Source organism: Furipterus horrens, unplaced genomic scaffold (assembly GCF_987537825.1).
Source record: "Furipterus horrens unplaced genomic scaffold, mFurHor1.1.pri manual_scaffold_12, whole genome shotgun sequence".
Taxonomy (NCBI): Eukaryota; Metazoa; Chordata; class Mammalia; order Chiroptera; family Furipteridae; genus Furipterus; species Furipterus horrens.
In genome coordinates this window covers 92,830,738-92,858,533 of record NW_028327182.1, presented here as the reverse complement: position 1 = coordinate 92,858,533, position 27,796 = coordinate 92,830,738, and the positions used below count along the sequence as shown (strand labels likewise).

The 27,796-nt window shown below is 43.9% G+C and overlaps 1 protein-coding gene across 1 annotated transcript in view; it reads left to right on the top strand.

Annotated features, from left to right (window-relative positions):
* TENM3 (teneurin transmembrane protein 3) overlaps nt 1-27,796 on the top strand; it is a 296,626-nt gene that overhangs the window by 205,598 nt on the left and 63,232 nt on the right. Inside the window, exon 11 of the mRNA XM_090258721.1 lies at nt 15,997-16,143. Within this exon, the coding sequence (XP_090114847.1) occupies nt 15,997-16,143 (147 nt within the window). The remainder of the gene's footprint in view (nt 1-15,996; nt 16,144-27,796) is intronic.

The following is a 27,796-nucleotide window of genomic DNA, read 5'->3' as shown; positions in this document are numbered from 1 at the left end:
CAAATGATCGCCCTGGAGATACCTGGCGTCACGCCTGTCCATGTGACTTAATAGTGAAGAAAGGGGCCTCCAGTGCCACCTGCCTGAGCTCCTGATAGGGCTGGTGATGTAGTTACGGTGCAACTGGTGAGGCCTAAGCTTTGGGCTGCTCCCTGCCCCCGGCCCCTCCTCACCTCTTGCAAGGGGCCCCTGGGTCTCTGCGGTCGTGTGTTCATGGAACACTTGCAAACTGGTTAAGACCTTCATGTCTTCTTGCTCCCGATTTCTTTCCATCACACTTTTCAGGGCGCAGGATGGCCCTGGGGGAACTGGCACTGGGAGGATTCAGCCAAGGAGAATTTGAGCTGGGGGTTCATTTAGTCTCGATTTAATTGGGTATATTTGGGAGGCATGAACTCATTGCTGTCTGGGGTCGCTGCAGCTACACATCCAGGAAAAGTCCTCTCACCGGCTGACTCACCTCATGACACGGATGCCCCGGGTCCCAGATTAAAGGAGGGGATGAATTTGTCCTGCGGAGCCTGCCCAAGAAGTAAATCGCTAGTAGAGAAGAGAGAATGCTTGAAATGTATGAAACAGAAGCAAATCTGTAGAAAATTCTTCTGGTCATCAGATAGGTTGTGAAATGCCTGATCAAAGCAGAAGTTTTCTCCTGTCAGAAAGATACCCGATTATGGAACTTAGGCACTTATAAACTGGCCATAATTTTTTTGTGAATATTTTTGAGGCATCTCTCGGAATTCCTGTATTGGGGGGGCGGGGGTATAAGCTTGTAGTATGTCTACAAAATCGAGTTCATCATGGTGTGAAGCCACGCCTATCACGGAGTCACGTGGACATGCAGGAAAGAATTCTGGCTCATTCATGAAGCACTGATACTGACAACAGCAACTTAAACTCGTGATACCGTACTTGGGAACATCACAACAAGTGGTATATGAATGTCATCAATTCAAAGGGCATTTAAGATTAGTTTATTATATAGTTTAAAAAGTCTTCCCAAACTTGACAGTAATACCGAAAATTTACGTGACATTACTGATAAATTTTGAGGCCAAATGAAACTTTTCTACATTGTCAGTAATGAAAACCATATTAGACAACCACATTGAATAAAGCCTGAATTGTTTTTCTATTCTCGCTGTAGAAAATATTATAAAATCATTGTCTTATAAAGTGGCAAAGAATAAGTATAGCCCAAAAAACAATAGGAAAAATGTTTTTTGTTAGCGGTATGTCAGGCACTTAATTAAAACATAATGTCTGTGGTATTTATCAGCTTAAAAATTAAATTGTGGGGTTTTTCTTTTCTCCTTCTAAATAATTACTTTTGTATACCTAATTACATATTCGTTATTTGGTATTCTTTTTCTTTAAAGAGAGCCCCCCAAGGTAGATAATGTCACACCCCACAAACCTGACCTGCCTGTGTGCCAAGCTCTGTCACTCGAGAGCTGGGTGATCTGGGGGAACCACTAAAGCCATCTGTGCCTCCGTTTCTTTCCTTATCTCTAAAGTGGAGAGGAAAATAGTAGCCCCCTCACAGGGTTGCCGAGAGTGTTAAATGCCTTAAACCACGTAGAAGAGCACTTAGAACCGTCTCTAGTGCAAAGTCAACACCGTGTAGATGTTACTTACTGTTACTGACGTTAATAAAAAAGTGACTGAGGCCACTTCTTAACCTACCGAGTCTTGCCTCTGTGCAGAGGAATCAGCCAACAGAAAGCCAGGCGTGCATGCGGGATACCAGAGCTACGGCTGCTGTCTGCGTCCCGACATACTGACGGTGGGGACGCACGTACCTCACTCTTTGTCCTCCAACAGTGGGGGTGAGTTGGCAGGAGGCACCGTGCTGAGGGGAGGGCCGTTCTCCTGAGCTGACTTCGTTGGCAGCGACGTCCAGACAGGGCTACAAAACCTGTCATGAACGTGAGCAAAAGCGAGAACTTACGATCCTTGCTGCTCTGCCGCCCCAAAGACTCTGCATAATTTATGTGACAGCGAGGATGGCGATGCCCAAGAGAACCACTGACTGTCCCCTTCAGAGGCCATGGAGCGTCAGCCGTGTTCTGACGCCGGGCCAGTGTTTAAACGTCTGTGTCTTCCTTGGAGATAGCATTAGTATCCGTCCAGGGCCTCTCCGTGTTATTTTTTTTCGTTGGAGTCTAATGTATTCAGTTGACTGTTTTGCATGCAGTACTTTATCTCTCGTCATCCCCTCGGAATTGGTATCTTCTCTAAAAATACAAAACTAGTTTCCTGACCTTTATGAATGATGGAGGAGGCGCCACGTTGCTGGATTGTTAGTGCTCTCTCTGCTTGGTGTCAGTATTTTGAAAACAACAACGAAGATAATGTCAGTTTTTGCTCATCCATGGAAGCGTATTTCGGTTTGTTTCATTTGGTGACGAAGTGCTTGGATATGGCTCCCATGTTGTTTACAGGCGTGGTGACTAGCTAGCTGTTTTGCTGGTTTAATTTGTGTATCCTTCTAGTGGTTTTTCTCTGCACTAAGTAGGTTGCTCTTTTGTCTTGGTCTGGTTTTCTTCACATATACCAAGTTCAGCATGAAAGGACTGAGTCCTGGGACCTGGTTAGTGGCAGCAGGCATGGTAAGCAATGGCAGGTCTGCACTGTAAGCCAAATGAGTCTTTCCCTCAGCATTCAGTAAGCTGCCGAGTGAAAGAGGAACCAACCAACAAAAATTAATTTAGTGGTCTACATTTGAAACTTTAGGAAGTTCGACTCTGTTTCTTTCCTATTTTATTCTTCAAAACAACAGGTCAAAGTTTTCAAATCGCTCTTTAATTTCTACTTCGACCAGCCAGATCCTAGAAAGGCACAGTGCTGCTATTAATGTTGACTCTTTCCCTACCTTAAATGGAAGGCACCTCGTGACTTGAACTCTGTGACATCCCATCCTCCCATATCTTGTAAACCTGCCTGCAAAGTCACACCATGTCTCAAGAGCCCCATTAGAATTACATCCTCAAATCAGACAGAAAACTCAAGGAAGTTTGGATTCAAATCTTCACATGAGTTTTGCACATGATTTGCCTGTGACCTTTGGTACAATGAAAATACACTCTCAACATTTTGAGGATTTATTTCCCTGGGTATCAATTCTTTACCGCTGGGAGTGGGACTTAGCGTGGGCATAAACAATGTTTGCCTGACGTTGGTAACAAAGAGAGGCAGCAGACTAAAGCTGAGCAGGAGCTGGAAGTCCCAGCTACCATGCCACTGAGGTAAATTACAGTGACAGTTGTACTGTTTGGGGAAGTGTTCAGTGTGTTCCCTGCTTTAGTAAAGGGGCATTTTGTAGGACCTGTGAAATTCAGTTCTGGATGTAGGCAGTTATTTTGTGGGTGAATAGGTCTGGATTTCATATGTATCTTTCCATTTGGGTGACTTGACACCCAGCCTAGGAGGATTAGAATTTTGAGTTCTGTAGAAGACATATGCCTTACATTCTCCAGCACCATATGATAATGAATTCTTCACTATGATGGTTATTTGTGCACGAATTTTCCCTCCAATCTCATGCTGAGGCATAACGGGGGTCCCCGTAATTACTCTTAAGTTAAGTTTATTTCTACTCAGCCTACTGCAAGGCCCACTGGCTTTAAAGGCAGCTGTGCTCAGAAAAAATGGAGGGTTAAAGCCACAGTTGTTTTTATGAGACAGGAGAAGCGCGTAAGGAAATGCTCGTTATTTGTATTGTGTTGGGATCGCTTAGTTCCTGTTGAAATGTGCCTGATGTTTTCAGCCTCGAGAAACCTGATTCCTGTCTTCCTCCTGTCTCATGTTTAGCTCTTTCCTACTAAACACATGAACTTCATTTTCTAGCTAGTCTGTTTAAGTTTCTAAAAATAATTTGCTGTATAGGTGCTCTGTGTCCTCGGGAAGCAATTTATAAACTATTATTATTATCCCAAGGAAATTTTTGAATTTGTTCACAAATATGTCATAGAATATTTTTAAAATATGAATCTGCCTAGGGTATCCCTTTGCTTCCTTAAGCCTCATTTCTCATCTTAAGTCCGTTTAATTTTTTTTAAACTTATGAAGAGACATGATATTTAAATAAAAGCCAGTTCAATTATATGTCAAGTTTATATTGTTTTTACTAAAAGCCCGCCATTTTGCTGCTTTACTAATATACTATATCTTTTTCCATGTGGAACATCTTCTTGATCTGTGTCTTTTAAAAACTACCTCAGGCCTTAATTTCCACCAAAATCCAGTATGTAAGTGTTACAGCTCAGTTGACTAGACATACAGTTTAACCAGAACTAAAAATGAAAATCACTCCCTTCATTTTTGCCAAGCTCCTCAGAAGCCTTTGATTGGGGAGCTTGGGTGCAAGGCATTTCGAAGCGAAACTAGGTACAACATCATACGTGGTCAGCTCTTGTACAGTAGTCAGGAAGACAAAGGCTCTTCCTGATGCCAGCCTGTAAATAGGTCACATTATTCCCAAAACTCATGCCAGATGTAGGGCACCAGCCACCTCGTGAAGTGTTAATGTGAATTATAAGTAATTTTCATTATATGCAGAAATACTGATCACCCACGTGGAGTAGAGAAAAAGTCAGACTTGTGCATTCAATTCGATGTAAGGGTGGAAGAATTAAGCCCACAGTTTCAGGGACTGTGACCATTCCTTCCCACCACAAGGGCACATCGGTGTCCTTTCAATGGTAGAAAATATACCTCTATTGCTTCTTGAATGTGACAAGCTGGGACTAGCCTCTTTTCCTCTTAAAAGCTTCTCTTCCAGCTGTCTGTTTTTGAAATACAAGTTTGGTTCTGGTGTTAACCCACACCAAGCCTTGGCTTCTCCGCCTTTTCATATTTAACATGCTATATGCGTAAGTTCTGGGGTGAGTAGAGCTGGTCTTTCTGTCTTGCTCTTCCTCGTGGTGGGTTCACTGACCCTCCTCCTTTTTGAGAGTCCCCTTGCTGAAGTTGGAAAACAGCTGTCTGAAATATGGCTCTTATTCCTGGGGTTTAACAGACATGTGCCCTGGATGAATTAAGGAGCAGTCAAAGGAGGTCCATAAATATGAATACTCTGCCAGCTGCTTTTCCATTAAACTCTGTTGGCTGAATGAAATTAGGAAATAATTATGTTGGTGGGGAAGCTCCCATATCCCAATGTAACATAGTGTCTTCCTTTAACAACAGAGCCTAATTTTTTTTCCTATACACCAAATTAGTTTCAGAGTAATCTACATTGCAAATGGGGCCATTTGCATTAAATCTATGCCTATTTCTTCTGATTTGTCAACACCTCTCTTAAAAAATAAGTCTTTAACATTAAGCATGGGTGGGTAAGACCATCTGCTGGTGGGGCGCGCCTGCAGCTCCGTCACTTAACACACGAGACAGGTTACAGCTGTTTAATTGTTACGGTGCCAGATGATGATCATTCTATCCAAAATTAATATTTACATATGTATGCACAGAAAGTATGTGGTTAAACCTAAGCGATCTAATTGTGAATTAATGGCGTTAGGTATTCATCCGTTAGTCCCCACCTGAACAAAGAAGTGTAAAATAGTGCTTTTCACTTACACTCCAACTCTTGGCTCCGAAGACAAGTCCGTGTCGTGCTTATTATGCATGTGAGTGATCTCCAAAAACATGGGCGTGTGCAAGGGGAAAGCCACCGTGGAGCTGCCGTGACAAGCACGGAGAAAGCCCCCCACGTGAGCTGTGCACACAGCCTCCCCGCTTCCTGCACAGAAGCCGGCTCCCTGCGCCGTGGCCGGGGTAGGTTCGCAGTAAAAGTCCTGACTGCACAGACCAGCGCAGCACCTGCGGGAGCGCGCCCAGCTTCCGAGAAAGCCTGTCTCGGCCAAGGGCGGGTGGCCTCCTGGGTTTAGGAATGGTGACACACGCTGACATCGTTCCGCTCGTTCTGCTTAGAACAGTTCAGAATGAAATTTTTTCAGCAAAATCCCTATATGAGGATAGAAATAGGCATGTAAACTGTGATGCATTAATGACTTAGCATCCAAGTAGGTACTGTCAACGTGGCTTGTGTTGCTGAGTTCGTGAGCAGGTTATATGAATATTTACACAGGTACCTCACTTCTTTAGGAAGTATTCATTTACCTTGCTCAAATAAAATTACTCAGGAGGCAACACAGACTATCGAAGAACAAGTTGTGGCGTATTCTTTTTTAATTTTAAAAATTTGTATTAATTTTTTCAATTAGTTTACATTTAATAGTATTTTCTTTTAGTTTCAGGTGTATGGCATGCTGGTTAGACAATCATGCATTTTACAAAGTGTGCTGCCAGAAATATTTCCAGTACCCAGCTGGCACCATACATAAATATTGCAATATTATTGACCAAGTCCCCTGCGCTGTACTTGACGTCCCCGTGACTATTCTGTAACTGTTGGTCGGAACTGCTCAGTCCCTTCACCACGTGATGTGGCCTCTGCTGCCCGAAGCTGAGTCCCGCTGTGATGGGGAATGGGCATGCGCCTCCGCAGGGGGTTGACGTCAGCCAAGGAATAAGCAAACTTGCTCACACAAAGAGGAGGTGCCCCCCCCCCCCGGGGAACGGACCCCTTCACATAGAGGGTGTTCCCTTAAAGAGAGGTGTATCTTGAGAAGGCGGAGCAGAGGAGGCATGTCGCGGCCCAATCGGGGCAGAGTGGTCTCGGCTTAGGAAAACAAGTCATTGACAAGTCTTATTCTATACATTTTTCTTAAATAGCAGGTTTTATGAAAAAACAAAAGTCATGATGATAGTCAAGAAGTTCTGCTCATCGACACTGACCGCATCAATAGACCGTGTTTATGGTTTCCTGCCCTTAGACTCGTGAGTCCTGCCCTGACGGCAGCCAGTTCAGTAATGGTTATAACTAAGTTCATTGTCTCAAACTGTTGAAGACCCAAATACTCATTTAGTGTAAAAAATATCTGTTATAATTTTTACTTATTAATGTTAAGAGCTACCTCTGGATCGTTTAATTCCCAAATCAGAGTGCTACAGTAGTCCTAATTTTCTCAACCCAGGAAACCCTAAAACAATGTGATTTTCCTTATGTCATTCAGTGAACACAAGCAAGGAGTAAAAATCTCAAGGAGACATGGGTTAACTAACATGTTTATGCGTGTGGTCCAGTGCATGAAATCACGCCAATGTACAAAGACTGCCACCAAGCTTATGTATCACAGTGACCACATCCCCGGCAGGCTGCGCGCACACCCACATCCGCAGCGTGCTGTCTGCATCGCATTATGCAGATGGCGTCCACGGCGAGGCATGAGAGTTCCAAACTCGAGGAAAATACCAAATAGTATTCTACGGGTTGTCTGTTCAAAGCTCTGCAGCTTATAATGGCATTTTTTTCAGCTGTGCTGACTTTATAAGATTTGGGTTATCTCAAAGCACCTCTGCCATAGAATACAAATATTTCTGGGCTGACTTAAATCAGGAAAAATATTATTGTATTTCATTGTTTTGGACTGTGTTGGTATAAATAATGTTCCAAACTAAAGTATGATATTTTGCTTAGGTAGGTGCATCTAAGAAGCAATGTATTTGTACAGATAATTTTTACATCAGATTTCCAAATTATAAAAGGAATAAAATATGCCAATTTTCAAAAACAATTTTTTGAAGTAGGTTTTCAAAAAAAGTATTTGCCAGTGTTGGAGAAGCAAAAGCTCTTTCAATTACACGTGCACACACCAACACACGCAGCAAACTGTTTTCATTACTGGCCCGACCTCACTCCCTCGTTGTTAAAATTCCAATTCCTGGAGTCTCCTAAATAGGATAAAAATGTTTTGTCCTAATCTTAGAATGAGAATGCTATGGAGAGAGAGGACATTTTAAGGGCCTGAGTCAATTGTTTTATGATGTTCAAAATTAGGTCAGCGTCATAATCCTTCATGACAGGGTCATCAGTAATAAGACGGCGCGGTGCGTACCAACTGAGGGACATCAGAGCCACAGGTATGCAGTCTGCGTGCTGATTTAGACAGCTGCTGGTTGGAGTTAATAGATTTAATATGTACTTCCTTGCAGACTGTACCTTTTCTGTCATTCTGCAGGAGCCGGCCCATGAATAATCTGAAAACAATACCTACTTACGGCTTTAATGAGATACTAATGTGAATCGTTTTTTATAGTCTGTGTTAGAAAGTATTATGGAACACACAATGCTGAGTAACAATTTGTCCTCCCCTCCAAGGACTCCCAGTGATCGCTGTAGTGAAGAACCTGTCTGTATTTCATTCTGTGCTCCTCTGATTGAATCATCCTCTTTGGAAGAGGGGCCTCTAAGACTTTATTGTTGGAATTAAACTGAGAAATATTTTCAGCCTACTAGACGCTGGGTTATTTGCCTGTGCCTCGGCTGTACCCAGGATTCAATGCAGGAGCCCAGGAGAAGACTGTACTATTTAATATGCTCCAACCAATCACATCGGCGCCGGCAGGCACAATGGGAATAGTTCATGACCATACACATCGGCCGCGATGTAGACATAGTCAAATGATCTGTATTTTTCCTTGTGAGCTGCCTAATGGATATAAAACGAACTTGGTCTGCCTTGGTTTCTTCTCTGTGTTTTAAAGCATCTATTTGGCAGTAAAAGGAAAGCAAACTTGGAATTAATCCTGTTCCATAGACACGTCCAACTATCCCATTCCCTCCCCAGAACAGACACAATCCTTTGACCTCAGGTGAAACAAGCAGCTTTCTTTGGGACTCCTTCTCAGCAGCTATTTCTTACACAACGTTCATCCGTCAGCTGAGCTGCTTCTGTTCTTTGAGGTTTCAAACGTCTTTGTTTTTCTTTTTCCTGGTTTTATCCCTCAGTTTTAACATCTTGCCAATTGGTTTTCCAAAATGTGGGGCTTTTAGAAAAAGTCACAACAGTTCTTACGAGGTCATGTCAACAGACTGATATTTCAAGTCAGTTTGAGTTTGAATTTCATTTCCTGCTTCCTCCCTTTATGTGTCACTATTGAATTAAGGAGTTCCACATTTTTTGTCTTATTTTTGTCATTCGAGTAAATTTACTGACCGATCCAAAAACACAGGATAATTCCGGGCTCCGTACCCAGGTGCCTGGTTCGGGTTCTTCTGAGCTGTAGGTGGAGCTTACCTGTGAAGGGTGTGGGCTGTGGCCCCAGGCTGCCTGGTGGGAATTTGGGCTTTGTCCCTTGTTACCATTTTGACCTTGAGAAAGTCATTTAATTGCCTGTGCCTCAATTTCGTCATTTGGGAAGTAGGGAAGATGGTGATAGTACCTGTTACCCCGGAGGAAAGCTGAATCAGCTCATTCATGTAAAATGCTTAGCATCGTTTTCAGCACAGAGTAACAGTCAGTAAACAGGAGTTAAGGTTAGTACCACTTCCTGTTGCTGGGATAGATGGATTGGGCGAGGGAAGAGGAGCCGTGGGACCAAGGGCACAGGAAGGACACGCGAAGTGAGGCACTGCTCACATTTGCTTCTTTCTGGAAAGGTAACCTCTGTATTATTCATAGTTTCCTCAGAAGCTGCCAACACATGTCAGACGTTCTAGGGCCACCATAACGAGTACATTTAATCACTTTATTTAGCAGCTATTAAGAATCCTTAATGAGCCAGGCAATGACAAGGCAGCAGTTAGCAGGGGCACAGAGTTGTCGCTTCTCATGGAGATGATTCGTCCATTAGGTCCCACGTGTCCGTCGATTGTTAGAGTCCTGCATTTTGGTGGGACTCTCTTAAATGAAGTGACCACAGCTAGTTCTTAGCGCTTCCCTTTTTTTTACACTTACTCTGGCATTCAAGCTCCTAGACTCCAGCCCTGAGAAGTAGGCGGGGGCAGGGGGAGTGTCAGGGAACTAGACGAAAGGGAGGGCGGAGGGCTGCCCATAATTTTGAGAGAGAAACAGATGTAGGCCCAATTTCAAAAAAAAAAAAAACCTGCTGTTCCTCCCTCCTCTACATGTTAGGGTTAAAAAAAATGGCACCACAGGACTATGTATGAGCCAGGTCCCTCCTAAGTGGCCTTCGAATCCACGTCCATTACTGAAGGGTACAGACCAGAGAAGTCATTTTGTGTTCACCTCCGCCCATCCTCCCCAGAAGGCACATGGGGGAAGATGGTAAATGGGGGCCTGGAAAAGAGAAAGAATTTTTTTTTTTTAAATAAAAGAAGCACCTAGAGGGGAGTATGTGAAAAGGATGCAGTGCTAATCGTTTGCTTTGGTGATTTGGGAGGTTCCTGGGCTAATCGTGCAATAAAAATATTTTCAACGAGCCAAACCTTCCTGCCCCGTCCACAATGTCCCTGAGTCTTTGTCCACCTGTACAGCAGGTAGGCCGAGGACCTCCAGTGCCTGGGCTTGACATTTATGCTCCAGGGAAAACTGTCTCTGAATGTATTTTTGAAAGAGAGACAATTAAAGCCAAGAATGCGCCCCGGCATTTGACAAACACTCACCAGCATTATGCCATTTAAGGGACGTCCACCTGACACCTCCCCAAGGAAGCCACGCAGATGACCCTGCGGTTTTGGGGAAAGAAAGAGCTGCTGAAGTTCTTGAAATTCATGGTGGGTCAGGAATGATTGCACAGTATTTCTTGATCTTTCATCAGTTTCTTCTGTGGAATAAAACCGTTTTGTTTCTAAATCTCCAAGAAGAGGCATTCTGACAATAGCAGTTCAGAGCAAGGGGCGCCTCCTAGATTATTCTGAGCCTGGCGTGCCCAGAGAAAGAGAGCCGGGCCGGACCGGGGCATCTGGGAACCACGCCTGTAGCAGCCAGGTGGCCGTAGTCTGCAAGTTCTGGAACTTGAGCTTGTGGAGGAGCTGATACCAGAGGCGGCTTTGGGTGCCTGTGAGCCTGTGAGCATTGGTGTTCAGGGACAGAGTCCCTGACTTTCTCCACTGTCCTCAGATCTGAGACCCCGAAAAGGTTAAGAATCACGATCTTACAGGAAATACGGTTAATACTCACCCTCTGTGTTCCACATGGGTCTTCTTAAACGATAAATCATTGAAACTCGAGGGAACGTAATTTCTGAGTACATTTTACTGGAGAACAGTTTCTTAAAGGGCTTCATTTTATATGTCTAGCACTCATTTTTATAAGTTTTCTTCTATAAAACAAATTTAAAACTTCTCAGTAGATCTAATAGGAATGACTCTCCTTCAGGGTCAGTAATCTTTTTTGCAATTTAATGTGCATTTTAGCATTTGTTAGGCATATTAATTTTTAAATATACTGTATTATCTTTATGGTTATTGTTCCTAACGGCTTCTTACAACATGCCTGCATTTTTCCAATTATTTCCTGTAGCAGTTTAAAAAGTGATGTTTTCCTTGTTGCAATTATTATTTTTACTCATTATTTGAACCTCTTCTAGCTACATCTCCCTTTAAGTTCTTTATTATCTAGGGCCAGGCTTTTGTGATACTCTCAGAAATTTTACTCTTCAAAGCCAAGATGTAGATGGTTGTTTTTCTCTCTTTCTATCTTAAACTATCAGCTTCATACTTATTTCCTGTGATATAACATGCAAATGACGAACCTTGGTATCTTTTTTTCAGTACGTACATGTATTTTTCTTATGGTCAATTTTTAACTTTTTGCAAAACTTTTGTTAATTATTTTAATATTTAAAGTGTTATGTGAATTTTGACCTGTGTGTTTTAAATATATTTTCTAATTTCAGCTTTACTTTTGATGTTCTCTTGACTCAATGACAGCCTTACCTTTACCACTGTTTTTGGATCTACTGTTTTGCATAGTTGATTCTGTTTGTTAAAATAATGAGATTAGCTAGAGTAGAAATAATTTATTCCTACTTCTAATCCAGGTCGGAATTAATTACATTCCTTACTTTGGTTGTGTTAACTGGAGTGGACCTGGTAGGAAAGCAAAAGGCTTACTCTCCAACTATGATCAGTGTTATTAATTTTTATAAACCAAGAATACCCTCAGAAATACTACCCTATCTAAATCAGAGTTTTTTAGGAGCTATTAAGGAGCTCTACTAGATTATATAAGGTTTACAATGAGTTATTAAGAAACCCTATGGATGGCGTTATTCAATAATGCATTTTTATTTTAATGTTTGAAACTGGAACCGTTTTTATTGAATTACAATTTCAGAGCAGTACCTAACACTGTTTCTTCCTCACCTGAATCTCTCCTGCAATGCATTGTCAATTAGCTATAAACTCTCTTATTTTTAAATGCAATTCAGAGGCCTCTAATGGAATCCTGTGGCAAAGTGAAGAATCCTTTTATGTACACAGCACAGATGTGTCAAAACCATTTATGGCTTCGTGTACACACATGACAAAACTAGCAGCCTTGACTGGCTCCACGGAAGGTTCTAGTTTAAATCGTTCTGCTAAGAGGACAGCTGTGTCAAGGAAAAATAATCAACATAAGCATCTTTGAAAAGCAATTTTAGATCATTAAAGATGAATGAATTTTGGTAAAGCTAGAAGATTTGAGGCGTATTGAGAACGTTAGATCTCTGCACTGGAGGGAGAGGGCTGTTTATGCCTCCGTTCAGGAGGGAAGGGGTAGCCTGATTGGAGCCTCGTGAAAGATTAAATGACCAGGGACAGCAGAAGGCCCAGTCTTCATCCGGACTCTTCGCTCCTGCAAAGCTTTTGTGGGCAACAGAGCCTCTTGCAGTGTGAATCCTGAGAAGAAACAGGATCTTAGAACAGCCATACTTCCTAACGGACTGTCCGCGTGGTACATTATTGTCCGCCTTACGTGGGGCTAAAAACTACGGACTTCATCACTTCCTACAGAACTTAACCTTTTTAAACAATGTGTTAACTTGACTCCATTTGCTCGAGGATTTTCTATTTCTTTTTCTTATTCGTTAACCACGGTAGTTAGACAGTTTGTCAATATGCAGGTAGCTCAAGAGAGAAGCTGCGGGAAGCAGGACTTCCGTGGGCTTGTGTCCCAGGCTGAACGAAGGCAGCAGCAGAGCTCAGAGAAATGGCCCCTCCAGGCCCGTGGTCTTCTCTGCCCTCCTCCCGTGTAGCCCTTAGGGAACGACTGGGTTAAAAACAAATTTTCAAAACACAGAGTTACTTTCGCACCGACACCCCCCCCCCAAAAAAAAAAACAAAAAACATTCAAGTGTGGTTATTTGTAGACCTGACAGGTGTACAATTTGCAGACCTCTTCGGCGCCCGTTCTCTGGTGGACGCCCTCTGCACAAGCCGCGGGGGGACTGGGGGGGTGGCGGACCTGCATGGGTTGCTTGGAAACACTGCGTGTTACCTGGAGTCCCAGCGGCGCGGGCGGGGACAGGGACGTGTCGCGTTTTTAGAAGCTCTGGAGCGCCCCTCTGTCGTGTATGTGTGAGTCTGATGTTGGGGGCAGCTACGTGATTTGCATGTGAATTCTGAAAATTTCCTTGTCCCATGTGACACTTCTGAAATGTCTGTCTGTTCTTTTTTCCTTTTGAATCTCTCAAGCTCACTATTTGGATAAGATAGTTAAAGGTACTGTACACTCGCTCTTTGTTGGTATGTCTACGTGTATATGATATAACCGTGTATCAGATTGCACTAGGTCCGAAAACACACTGGTTTTCATGCATATTTTTGTCAGTTATAGGCTCACACTGCGGGGAAGGCCTCGGATTTAAAGTATTGAGGCTGGAATGTCTGTGTCTTGTTTTTAATTTGGGGTTATCACAGACGTCATCCCTGTGTAAAAGGACCTCACCGGAACCCTAAAACTGAAGACTGACAGGACATTTGCTGTTTTTTGTTTATTTACTGATTATTTTTCCGTTGTCGTTTTAAGATCTTCCTTGTTGGCAATTCAGCTAATGAGCATTAAATTCTAAATTAAAGAATCACAATTGCTCACTCTCTTATCACAGAATAAGAAATTGCCAATCTAAAGAAGATTTGGATTAACATATGTTGAGAGGAATCTCATTGATCCTCATATGAAAACTTCTTAGGCTTCTTGTCAATGTTTCAAAATACATGTGATATCATAATCTGTTTTGTTATTTTCTAAAAACTACAAAAAGATTGTGCATTTCATAAAACCAACCGTAACATTGCTCAGCAGAAAACAGCAGATTCTCGTGTCTTCAGTTATCACAGAAATAGGTGAAAACTGTTTTTTTCAGAAAATTCCCCTTCCCTTCCTTCTCAGATTACCTATTTTCTATTCCCTGTTTGTGCTTTTCATTAGAATATGCGAATATTCATGGCAATATCCAGGCTTTTTTTAAATAATAACTCTGTGTACACACAGTCCACTACAGCACCTCTTTGTCAGTGGGGCTGTTTAATCTTTCTTTTTTATTAAAAACAAAACAAAACATCCATAGAGAAAATTCACCTTTTATGTATGGAATAATCTAGACATGCAGACAGTAATTGTCTGGAAGAAAAGAAGCAGCAAAATTAATCTCATCTTGACCTGATGGTCTCCATAAGTATAATTTTATTATACCCTGCCTCAAGAGACTGTCAAAATATTCTTCTTTCTGTTGACTCTAATCCTAAGAGACAGAATGTCTCTTGGCGATACTTTCAAGTTTTGCCGTGGAGGAGGGGCAGCCGATGTATGAATAATTCTTTTCACACAGACTTAAAATAAACATCTTTAAACAGATTGTTCCCTTAAATTTTGTCCCCAAAACGAGAATAGCATTCTAATCACAAGAAGCTGTGTAACACACCCCAGTTGCTATAGCACGTGTTTTTACTGATCTATATTTTATACCAGATTATAAGTAATTCTGTCCAAAGAGATCTGATTTCCAGCCAGTTATTCTCACAACGTTAGAGCATTTTTGTCCTTGTTTCTGTCAACGTCATATCAAACTCATGACGAGACCACCAGAATCTACCCAAGTGTCATACTCATAAGCAGGTCATGTTGGCTGCATGCCAGATGTCATCATTAGAAAGGGGCAAAAATTGTTTTCTTTCGATGTCATGTTAGACTGAAACAATTATAGAGTTTGGGTATATTAAATTATTTTAATCGTTTCCCAAATTTTCCCTTCTTGCCCATAAAAGCAGACAAGATAGGATATAAAGGTAACAGCCTAAAAGCCTCAGGGAGATTGTCACCAAATATCACTTCTCGCTCTGTCTTGAAGCACGCCACTACCGTGTTTTTGTTCAGTCTCTCGGTGTTTTATTGTGGTCCTTCTGGTATTTCATTTTGTCCGTCCTAAGTAATCAAATACGCACAGCTCTGACATTTAGTTGGAAATCCTGTCGGTCCTGTCCCATCCGTATGCAGCCTGAACCCCAATGTTTGTTAGAATAGACGCTAAGCTGCTTCACTATTTCCCGGGCTTTGCTTCTTCTGTGACGAGGAATGTACTCAGCATAAAGTATAGTCATTCCTGCTGGCCTATACTTTGTGCAATGATTTAATGCACTGTAATTTCACATGAATTATACGGCAGCTCTGGGGCCAGATAAAATTAATGCTCTCCTGTTAACATCACGCATAGCCTCGTCCCCACGCGTGCGTTTGAATTCAGAGGGAATTTTTTTAAAGCAACAGGGTGCTTTAAGAAGGCTTGTGCCAATGAGTGACCGGTGATGTTTACAACAGAGTAAAAATCTATACCAGGGGCTCTGAAATTACCGTGTGGAGATGCTTTTCCACACCGTGCAATCAACCAATTGACCTTGTTGCTTTGCTAAAGGGAAAAAAAAAAAATTAAGTTAATTTTGTCTGGCCTGCAGCTATTCAGTGGGTTGTTGCATATATTTCTGTCCTGCCCAGGTAAGTGGTGTCTCAAGGGTCAGGCCAATCAAAGATGCCACTTGGATGAGAATTAGATTCCTTAGATAACGTTGCTGCTTCTATCCATGTGCAATTACAGTATTTGTGCTGTTTACAAAGGCCTGTTCCCACCCAGTGTCCCTTATCTGTCTCTTGGAGGTGCAAAAACGTTCAGCACTCAAATCCCCCATGTCTTCCTTGTGTCTTTTGACAGAGGGCTGCCCGGGCCTGTGCAACAGCAATGGCAGGTGTACATTGGACCAGAACGGCTGGCACTGTGTCTGCCAGCCAGGGTGGAGAGGCGCGGGCTGCGACGTGGCCATGGAGACCCTCTGCACGGACAGCAAGGACAATGAAGGAGGTAGGACAGGCCGGGCCTGAGGACATCGGTGGGCCAGAGCACAGGTGTGTGAGGTGTGGCGAGGACGTGGCTCTCGGTGACCCCCCAGAACTCAGATCCCCGTAGATGAGACTCATGGAAAAGTATACGCGTGCTGATAGTGATCGTGTTCCCTGTTGTCCCCGAGATGGTCACTGTCCAGAGAAAGGGCAGGTCACTGGGCTGTTGGATGATGTGCCTTATTCTCCATTCCCTTCCTAACCTCTGGCGACAGTTGTCCTCCCCGCAGTATGTAGGGCCCTGAGAATCGGGAGCTCTGAAGCGCTAGTTGAATAAACAGCCTGACAGGTGCCAGGCCCCTTCCGGGCTCTTCTCTGAAAGGCCCGGGTGACCACATGAAGCGGTAGCAGACAGCAGGCCCTGGGAGCTGCGCTCCCACACTCGTTCCATCCTCATCTTCAGCCCCGAGAAGAAGATGCTGACGCTCCACCCAGAGGCAGCCCCGGGATAAGACATGATGCTTTTTCCCCGCATGCACATCCCCCGGCTGCCGCCATTTAGGTTGAGGGGCTGGGGAACCGGGTGGTTAGTTGCCCAGTGGCTGTTCAGTCTGGCGGGCCTGGAGGGCTGAGTTTCTGAAAGGCTTCGCTCCCAGCTGGGCGTCTGTGGTCGCCGTGGGTTACGGGGGGTCTCCCGCTCCCTTCTTCATGCCACCTGCTCTTCGGGACTGTCCACATCCGCGGCAGTGTCCGCTGAGGGGGCAGGGGCCGGAGTCAGGTCTCCGCTCGAGCTCGTAGTACGTATCGACTTCATGCGGATTCTGATCTCCCTGAACTCCCATCACTTCCCTGTAAAATGGGAAGAAAGGAGGTTTTGAAAAGATTAAGGGGGTAACAGAGGTAAAGTATTTAGCCTGTCGGCAGGCACATAGTATGCTGTATATGGCAGCTATTATTATCTGATTTTCTTTGCTTTCAAAAGTACTCATTTGACTAACTGCAATTCACACAACGTTGTCAGAGAAGACTGAACAGCCTTTTCCTTCTAGAGAGTGGACCTCACTCTGTGAGGAAGCAGAGGGGCCGAAACCAACCCCCGAGCTTTCTTGTTACCCCAGCACACACGCAAAATAATGCATACATGAGCATGCGTACACACAGGCACATGTGTGCGCACGTGTGTAGAATGGTGTGTGTGTGCGCATGCACACAGGCACACGTGCATGTATGTGCATGCTCATAGAACAATGCGCGCCTGTACGTGTGTGCACACGCATGCATGCATGCACGCACGCTAGCCTGCGCCCATAGTCATTCTCAAACCAGATGATGCTTGTGTTTCATCTTCCTGACAAGAAGGCGCAATTCTCCCCTTTTGTTTTGAGCAGACTGTTCACTGTTTCCCCAGTTTTCTTCTCACCTGGACTGTCAGGGAAAATGAGCCACAAATTCGGAGCTGAAGCCTCCTTCCCTTTCCACTCCTGACCAACCGTAAAGGGCCCTGGCCCTCGCAGCCCTTCCTGCCTCTGGTCTAACCCCCGCTGCCCCGCCCCCCTCGCCACACCTGGGGGGGGGGGGGGGCACTAGGCGTCTCCCAGCCACAGTCCCCCAAAGCCCCTGCCCCGCTGTTTCCTGTTGCTGCTCCTCCTCCCTCCCGGGCCGGCCTTCGGAGTCTGCCCCTTAGAAGTGGGGGTGCGTGGAGTAGGTCACAGACTCTCAGGGAAGCCAACTGCAGGGCCGCGTCTGTCCGCAGAGACGCCGAGGAGCGGGTTACGGGCTGGTCAAGTCTTCAGTAGGGTGAGCAGCGAGGGGTTTTCCCTTTCCTCGAAATTTGTCAGCTGTGCACTGGCCTCTCTTCCCCTTCGTGTGTTCCTGTTGGCTTGGAACTGCGCTGTCCCTTTCCTGGGGGAATCTGAGCAGGTGCATGACCTCCTGTGGTTTCTCTGCTTATTTCTTATCATTGATACTCCTGTCCCAAACCCAGTGGTGCTTTCCTGAGGAGGTGCTCCGTGCCTCCCCTGAGACTGTAAACGGGGTGCCTGGCAACCCGAGCTCGAGGGCTTCTTTGGACAAGAGCCGGGCTGTGGACGCAGAGACAGCGTTCCCCGTTCTCCACACCAAAGCCCCAGTCAAGGCGCACAGCTGGCAGTGAGGGGCAGCGCTGTCATCATATGGGGGCGGCAGAACAGAACGTTTTAAAATAAGGGCAGTACCTGGAGTTCTCCGTCAGACAGTGACGTGTGCTCTGTAGACACCCGTTGTCTGAATTCAGTTTGGTGTCCGAATGGGAATGAGCTGGGAAGCAGCTAAGGAGTTCGATTGGCTACGGTAGGTACCCAGAGAGCAGGAGGGGATGAAGAGGTGGATTTGACCCCCGTCAGAAATGAAACACACCGCCTATCAGCTGCTAGTCTAGTCTGAGCTACTTTGTAGAACGCAACCTTTGTAAAAATAAAAAATAAAGAACAAAGTCCCCGAATCGAATAAGATAGATTTAAAAAATTGGAAAGAACTACAAATGGCGAAGCAGTTAACTATGTTTGCTTAGAGCAAGCATCTGCCTTCCCCTGTAAAACATACTCTTCTTTACCAAGTCCAGCCCTGCCTCCCGGCCGCTGTCTAAGCCTAAAGGTCCTCAGAATCCGGCCCTCGCTGACCGGGTGTCCCCCTTTGCCTATAGATCCCCACCTCCCCTTTATGGCTCTGAAATGCTTAAGGAGAAAAGGCAAGCAGCCACTCTCTGAACAGCTCCACAGCCCTGAGAAGTAAGCCTCCCGTGCAGTTGGACCCTGTTTTTCTTAAGGATCAAATAAACAGCTGTCGTGTATAGAGGGTCACTAGCTTTTCAGAACGAAAGGCAAGCTGGTACCAAGATCCCCACGCTGCATGGAATCCGCAAGGTGCCCCCCACCTGCATGTCAGATGTTGCTGCAGGTGTCAGACAGAGGCTGTGGCAGCCGATGACTTGGCCAGGCAGGACGTGGGATGGTAGATTTCTAACTCACACAGCGGAGCACGGGAACAGTCAATGGGCCAGATGGCCGCAGATCCTGTCCCCTCGTGGGTGTGGAGACACTTTGGGTACAGCTGCTAGATATGCTGTCATCGCTGAGAACGCTTTCAGAGCAAACGCTCAACAATACGCGCCCAGACGTGGCTTCTAACTCTCTGTTCACCCACAAAGCCAGCCTCCCCCGAGAGCGAGCCGTTTCCGGTTCAGATCCCAGAACTCAGCCAATGGTGAAGTCGCCAAGAGCAGAGAGAAGACGGGGAGAGCTGGGAACATGTGACTGTTAAATGCTCTGTGATCCGGAGCGGGCTCTATGACGGTGGCCCTGCAGTGACCCTGTGCTGCCACACTCGTGAGTTCCCTGAGTCCCTCTTCTCCTCAGCCGTTGGGATGGAGGCGCGTTCCCTTCACTGCGACAAGAAAATCCTTTCTGTTCTCAAAGGTTCTATCTGTTATTCTTACCAGGAAAGACTCTTCAGTATATATGATAGGCACTCCACGCAAACAGTCTTAAGCTTTAAAAAAGGCAAAGAACAATAGCTTATGTAACACAGTTTCAGCGAGAGCTGCATCTCAGTGTCCCAACAGTGAGAGCAGAAATCTGGGTTACTTCATCGCTCACCTCTGCTTTCTTCTGAGGTGGCACCATTGTCTGACTGTCCCCCCCCCCACAAAATGACCCCCACCGGCTCTGGGGGTACGTTCTACCTGCACAGGAACCCAGGACAAGGTGGGCACCTTTTCCAGTGGTTACAGAGGCCTGCTCCTGGCTGACTCTCATCGGTCTGAGTTAGGTCACCTACCCAAAGGACAAGGGAAGCTGTGTCACCAGAAGAAAGGGGCATGTATGCATACTGGGTAGGCAGGAACACAGGCTTACTATAGGGATATTTATAACTGTCTATAGCATTTAGTTTTAGTACAAGCAGACGATATACTGGTATCACTATTTCATCTGACTGATAGACTCGCGTTACTTTCGGGAGGAATCTCCTTCTATCCTCTGTCTCCTTTCTGCCCCCAAATGCCAGCCTGCTCTCTTGAGAACCAGAAAACCAGTGCTGAGCCTCTGACATGCTCTGCACACCCCGGACTGGCAAGGCAGCCATCCTTCTCCCTGGTACTCGTACATGGGCGTGGCTTTTACCTCACCTGCCCACAAAGAAGCTCACTCAGCGGGGGGTTTCGTGACTTGCAGTAGCTCCCCACATGGTGGTCCCACTATGCCAGCAGCAAAATGCAATAGCTTGCCACCGACAGTTCTATCCATATAGAAACTTGGCAACTTATTGACAAGATAATGTCTCCAAAATACATGCTCTTCGTCAGCTGTTAGCACGTTCCCATCTTCCTTCTCAGGAGAGAGATCCAGTCCAAGTTCCCTTCGACATCCAGCTTCCCCGTCTGGCCCTCCCATGGCTAGCTCCCTGTGGATACCTGGGGCATGGCCCTCAGGCCCTCTCCTCGATACCAGGTGGTAGAGGACACAAGACAGTCTTAAAACCTCATAGTAAACTTTGTGCAGGAAGGATGGGACGGCAACATCTAAGTCCTGCTGGGAGCGATACCTCTTACTTGTAAGTAGATGGAGTTATGTGTTGTCCTTCGGGATTATCCCTTGCTGGGGACATGTCAGGAAGATGTACCTAAAGGAGGCTTTTTAAATACACAAAAAAAGTATTTGGAGGTGGATGATAGTACAAAAGGAAGCACAGTGAGCCCTGGGCAAGTGGCTCAGTTGGTTGGAGTGTCATCCCATACACCACAAGGTTGTGGGTTCAATTCCCGGTCAGGGCACACGCCTAGGTTGCAGGTTCAATCCCCTGATTGTACAGGAGGCAACTGATTGATGTTTCTCTCTCATATCAATGTTTTTCTCTCCTTCCCTCTCTCTCTAAAATCAATAACCATATCCTCAGATGAGGACTTTTTTTAAAAAAAGAAAGCACAATTGAATTGAGACTATTCTGAAATTAGAACAATAGAAACAGTAATGAGAGAGAGAGAAAGAAAAGAATAAAGTGAAATGTTCAAGCTACAGGAGAGCCTAGGAGGGTGCGTAGGAGTAAATTAGAGCAAAACCGGAATGCGTGAGTGATGAACGGGGGCGCTGGTCTAAGTTTAGAGATCAAGTGTAAATGGGGCAATAGTGGAAAATGGATTTTTTTAGGGTTCTAGCAGGAAGATGAGACTGTTGTGCTCTCCAAAAACATATTTAACAATAAAAATTAAATAACTCCAATGAGAGTAACAGAACTGGAAAGAGAGAGGGAAAATGGTTAAAATGAAGAGAGAGAAAGGAAATGACAAGGCACCATAAGCACTTCCCGAAAGAATCCAGCTCTCGGAACTCGGGGGGCTCTCGGAGTCTCGGAGCATTAAAACATACCTTCCTGGTAGACACGATGAGGGGGAGCATTACTGGAGTACAGCAGTCCCTCTCTATATCGTGGTTCACGTATCGCGGCCTCACCACATGGCGGGATTTTTAAAAATATTATATTAAATTATCGCAGATTTTTCGCTATATCACAGGATTTTGCGGTCCTGTACAGTAAATACTAAAATAAATGTAAGGTTCCTGCTTCACGGATTTTCCCCTATCGCTGGGGGGTCTAGAACGTAATACCCATTGAAAAGACTACTGGGTCCTACTCTAGTGGAGAGGGTCAGGTTCGCGTGCGGCCTTTCATATCCACAGAATTGGGAGCCTCATCAATCCCATTTAGGGAAAGAGAAGTCCGTCTTGTGGTCTCAGAAGCAAGGACCCCACTAGCTTCCCGATAGTTGACAAGGAACATGGGGTTTCGTACTTTTTGAAAGAGCTTTAGAAGGAGAGGAAAATCACAGCCCCAGAGGCCGGAACTAAAAGTCTCCCCTGTGTTACACCCACCAGCTTCGAGGTGGGACAGGGGCCTTGCAGAGAGGCAGGCCTCGTGGGTCCACGGACCCCCACGGTAAGAGGCTCTGTACTCGTGCAGAGGGTTATTCAGTGTCCTCATGCACAGACACTGCATTGTCGTCATGAAAGAGCTGACCACTGTTAGCCCCTCGTGAGCATATTCCTGCTCCTCCTCTGGTGAATTTACATGCACATTTGTGTTTTTAAATGTAAATAGCACAGGTACAGTTCTAAACGGATTCTGCCAAAGAATGTATCTGAGAGGTTTTCTTCATGCCAGTGCGTAGGTCTATCTCATTCCATTTCATAGAAATATAGGTGCTCTAATTAATGCTACTGCTACTACATTAGTAATAATTTAGTTGTTTCTTTTTTTTTTTTTTTTTTTTTTGCTGTAGTGAATCTGTGGTTTCTGTATGTGTTATGTATACCTGCATATAAATCTTTGTGTAAATGTACAAATATTTCTTTTAGACAGATTGTTAGAAGTGAAATCGCTGGGTCAAGGGGTATTTTAATTTTTAATTTTGAGAGCTACCACCAAATTGCCTTGTAAGTACATTTCACACTCCATTCTTCATCAATATGAGAGGGTTTATGTCCCCGGTCCCCGGTCCCCTGTCCCCAGCCTGTACATAATCATCGCACATGAACAAAATTGTCCAACGAAATGAAAAATATGAATTTCGTTTGACAGCTGAAATTGACTCCATTTTTATTGTTTTAATTTGCATTTCCCTAATTACGGGTTAGATTGATGATCGTTATATACGTTTCTTGGCCATTTGTGTTCCTTCTTTTGCTAACAGCCTGTTTATTGCTCTGGCTCATTTTTTCTATTGAGTTGCTTGACTTTTCCTTTTTAATTTTTAAGACCTTATGTTTATTCAGTTTATCAACTCTCTGTTAGGTGTGTTGCCGATATTTAATCCCTGGTGTTGGTTTATCTTTTAACTTTGTCTATGGTGTCTTTTGTCCTGCAGAATGGGAGGAAAGTTTTCATAACATTTATCTTTTCACACATGAATTCTGAGTTGAAAGTCTTCATAAATAAGGACTTTGCCTTTGTAAGATTATGCATAACATTTCATATCATTTCCTCCAGTGCTTTTTATAATTATGCGAATTGTTTAATGTCTGATTAATCAAGAACATTTTTAAATACCTGTTGGAGTAAAAACAAAACAGGACTCCAAAGAATGGCACAGACCTAGGGTAGGGCAAAGGTGATACCAGTAGGTATCTCTAATGTACTTTTTAAAAAATATTTCTCCTTATTTGTATTTATTGTTTTTAGACAGAAGAAGGGGAAGAGAGAGAAAGTAAGAGACAGATGTGCGCCCTGACCAGAGATTGAATCCACAGCCTTGGCCTATCAGGACAACTGAGCTACCCGGCCAGGGTTCTTATGTGCTTTTAAGACATTACTTTGACTTGTTCAGATCTCACCATCCCTAGGAACTGAATTTATTTTTTTTCTTCATTCAGCCAATGTACTCCATGCAAGTTGGGGCTGAGAAGTATGTTAGATGCTGGGGATACAACAGTAAAATGGATTATCCCTCGAGGAGCTTCTTGAGGCCGTCATCTGAGCTGATTGCAGTAGGAGGTGGGGGTGGGGGTAAGCAAGTTAGCGGTCTCCTGGCAGGAAGCAACCATCATGACAGGTCTTGTCAGCCTTATTCAGGACTTCTGGTCACTCAGAAGGCAGCAGGGACCAAGTCAAGGAAGGAGTCTAGCTAAAGAAGTGAAATGATCAATGTCAATTTGATTACTCCGACTCAAGGGTAGAGAATGAAGAGTTGGGATAAGACTGGAACCTGGGAAACACAGCTATTGTTGACATCTTGTCAAGAGGTAACCATGGTAGCCTACAGGGGAGTTTTAGTGAAATGGAAAGAAATAGACTGATTTCCAGAGATCTTTGGGGTAAAGGAAAGAAGGAACTGATGATTGATTGTGTGCCGAGAAGAAGGAAGGATGGCATTCAGGTTTCTATTTTGAGAAACTGAACAGCGGATGGTGGAGCCCTTCACTGATGCAGGCAATACAGAAGCGGCAGCGTGGTTAGAGGGGGCCACGTGTGTTGTGTTGCAGACATTGTAAGTTTCTGATGCCTGTGCGATATTCAAGCAGAAGCATCCCAAAGGCAACTTGTAGATATGCAGGTCAGGAGGGTGGCCAGCCTAGAGTCACTGGCACTGAAATGATGTGAACAGAGAGACTCAAGTCATCAAGAAAGCTGTTCCAGACAAACCAAGGAGATACAGAAAACCAGACGTGATTCCAACTCAGTAATAAATGACTCAAGCATATTGCAGAGGTGACTTAAAAGGGTAATGAGAGGTATACCTGTCAATTTTTAAAATTCTGAAGGCCGCAGGTAAACTATTACACCAAAATTTCTACCTCTACTTCTGCCTTGGAATGGAGAGAGGGGATTCCCGATACTGTGGGGCGGGGCTGAGCATTATCTTTTGAGTAAAAAAAAGAAAATTTACTAAAAGGAGATGTATGACTTTTTATTCAGTCAGTAAATCAAGGTTTTGAAAAACAAATTAAAATATCCATAGCTGCTTGAAAGAAGAAAGCAAGAGTTTTGACAAGCACATGAAAGCCAGCATAGAGGGTAGCCTAGGAAAAGGCTTGGAGTCAGAAGTTTTAATCATCTTGCAAAATGTGCAGTGTTTGAATTTGCCAGAAAAATATCGAGAATGATTTCAAGAATACAAAGAAATAGAGCAAGGGAGAAACTTTAAATCAAGACCAGAGGCTGATACACTGACCCCTGGGCTGAAACCTGGTTTTATAAATAAAGTTTTATTGGAACACAGTCCCACCCATGTGTGTACATCTTGTCTGTGGCTGGGCTGCTTGGGTGCTTGCTATAAAGGCAGTTGAAGAGTAGCAGCAGAGACTATATGGCCCACGAAGCCTAAAATATTGACAAAATTTGCCAACCGCTGAAGTCGAATGGAAGCCCAAGGAAAGACAAGAAGGTGTTTTAAAATGAGAACTATAGCAATAATATTAAGGATTGAGTGATAGCTTAAAGTGAAGAAAGGCCTTTAATTGATATTGGCTATTCAATGCATTGGGACATTTCTGATTTTCTTGAGGTTGTTTAATGATTAATTCTATTAGATATGGCTTCTAGGCTAGTATCAATTTAAGCCGAGCTAATATTTTCAAGATTAAAATGGAATCTCGATTACTCTGAGACGCTATTCCACGAAGACAAGCTTGCCACAGTATACGTTTGGGCAAGTGGGTAATCAGCTTAGTGGGATGAGATAGCACTAGCCGTAGATGGACAGACAAAGAATGAAAAGTGTCTTCTCAGATTATAAGGCAGCCAGATTCGTAGCCGTCCGTCACTTGCCTGGGCAGGTTACTGATCAACTCAGCAGAAAAATACCAAACACTGTGTCCCTGCATTTGGCCGTTGAAAATGAGATTCTTCCTCTGATTGATGTTAGCAGAGAGGCTTGTAAAAATGCGTTTCCAGCTGATTAGTTCAGAGGGGTCAATCTCATGTGGTTTTATGACCTGCAGACTACATGCCAGATGTACATTTGCTTTTCATAAACTAACAAAGATGAATGACTAAATGTAAGCATTTCTCTTTGGCCACTGTACCATATACTGCCTAAAGGAAGACTCGGTGGGAGTATTATGGCAGAAGAGATCGGAGTGGGGAGCATTTTACCCTGAATTTACCGGATTAATGGAGATACAGTCGAATACAGTACTTGGAAATGCTTTATTGAATAGTTTCTTCTCACGTGAAAGAATGAATATAAGAGGAAAACCTGAAAGAATAGCAAATGTTTGTGTTAAATTACTCCCCTAAGCAAAGGGATTCTAAATCCATGGAGTTTTATGTTTTAATTTTTTTGGGGGGGGGGGTGGTAAATCTCTAATGATATTGGGGCCATAATTCAGTGGTCTACTACTTTAAAAATCTGAGTCTTAATAACTGTACTTCTATTTCTTTGAAAGAGATGGAGGGAAAATACACTGTATTGCATTATTATGATCTATCCTCATGAAAAATAAACCTATAATGTAGTTTCATCTTTCTTCCACTAAAAATATTGAGAAATATTTGGACATTTTTCATCCTCATGGCCTTTTAGCTAAGAAAGTAATATTTTAATAAATTCATATTAAATTTCAAAGCTCACATTTGCTTTTATTAAAACATGATTTTGAATTTTTTTCAAAGGGATAATATGCAGTTTTAAACAATTAACAACACATTTTTAGAAGTATAACAGACATCCACATGAAAATCTATCATAAGGAAACAATATGTCATAAGATCTGCCTATTGGAAATTCTGACTCATACATTTTTATGTGTATAGAAATTGCAGTGACAAAAAAATTAAAATATTAATGTAAAAAAGAGTAACACCACAAAATTAATTTAAGTATTCACCTATTAAGCTTTTTCTTTGAAAATAGTGAGATTTTTGGTTACTGTCTCTAGAAAACCGTAAGTCCTTTTGATTTCAAGTGACAGGAAGTGCAATCCAAGCAGGCACAGGAAGAAAGCCCAGAGGTCAGGGGCAGCTTGTTGCAGACCACCCCCAAAGAGGTCCCTGCGACCTGTTGTTTATTCTCCCGAGCTCTTGGCCCTGCTTCTTCTGGGGGGGCTGTCTTCCCAGGCACCAGAGTTTCACAGCCTTACAGCTCCAGGCTGGTGGGGGCCGGGGGACCTCTTCTCCGGTAGCTCCTGAAGTTCACGCGGGTTAGGCAAGTTAGGTCACATGTGCCTTTCTGTTCCGAACGTGAAGAGCCGTATGCGCTTGGACTGAGAGTCAGGGAAGGATGGATAGATACCCAAATGAGAAGTTGGAGCTGTTGCCCAAAGAAGGGGAAGTGGGTGTTAGGAGAAATCACAGGTGTTCATTGCATTCTTCTGCAGGCGGGCAAAGCGACTGAAGGACCCTGCGCCGGGAGCCCTGATCTCTGTTTCACACTTGCCCTGTGTTGCTCTTGACCTGCTTCTAGACCGGGCAGTACCATTCAATGTGGTCTGTTTTCTTTCGTCTCCATTTGCTATCAGTTAATGAAGGGGGCAAGTTTATATTCTATTCATAAGAGTAGCCTAATGCAAAAAATGGCTAGTATGGTTTTTTAATAAAAAATTATTTTAAAACACTTGTGTAAATAAAATACGTAGGTCAACTAGCTATTTTCAACTGAGTTGTGTGATACTTAGGTCTGAAGATTTTAAAACTATATTTTGGCAGTTCTCCCGAAACGGAGTAAAGTCTTCAAAAACCAGTGTTTTTATTAATTGATACTGAGAAATACCATTGGCAAGCAGATGAAAATGTATGTATCAACGGGTCAGTGAAAAAGGAGCTTAAGGGGTAGTGTCATCAAACCATCGTATCCTGGCGCTCTCATCCACGAATGGGTTGGTTTGTCCGTTTCAGACAGAACACTTACGTGGAGCATTGAATGTGGTTTCCTTCTGATTTCCTGGAGACGCCACGGGCAACGTCTTTGTAGCCTTGGCTTTTTATGTCACCAACACTCAAGGTCAATTTTCTGTGACAGTTTCTCATGATTTCCAATATTTTCAGCTTATTTACATTTGCCACGTTTTAAATTACCTCCTCCATTTTAGAGAGGCCTCGCCGGGGCTCAGGCTCCTATCTGAAATTTGAGAAATGACCTTAATTTTATTTGGAACGCACTTTTATCTTCCTTGCGAGAGGCGTTACCGTGGAAGGGGCTGACGGAGCTC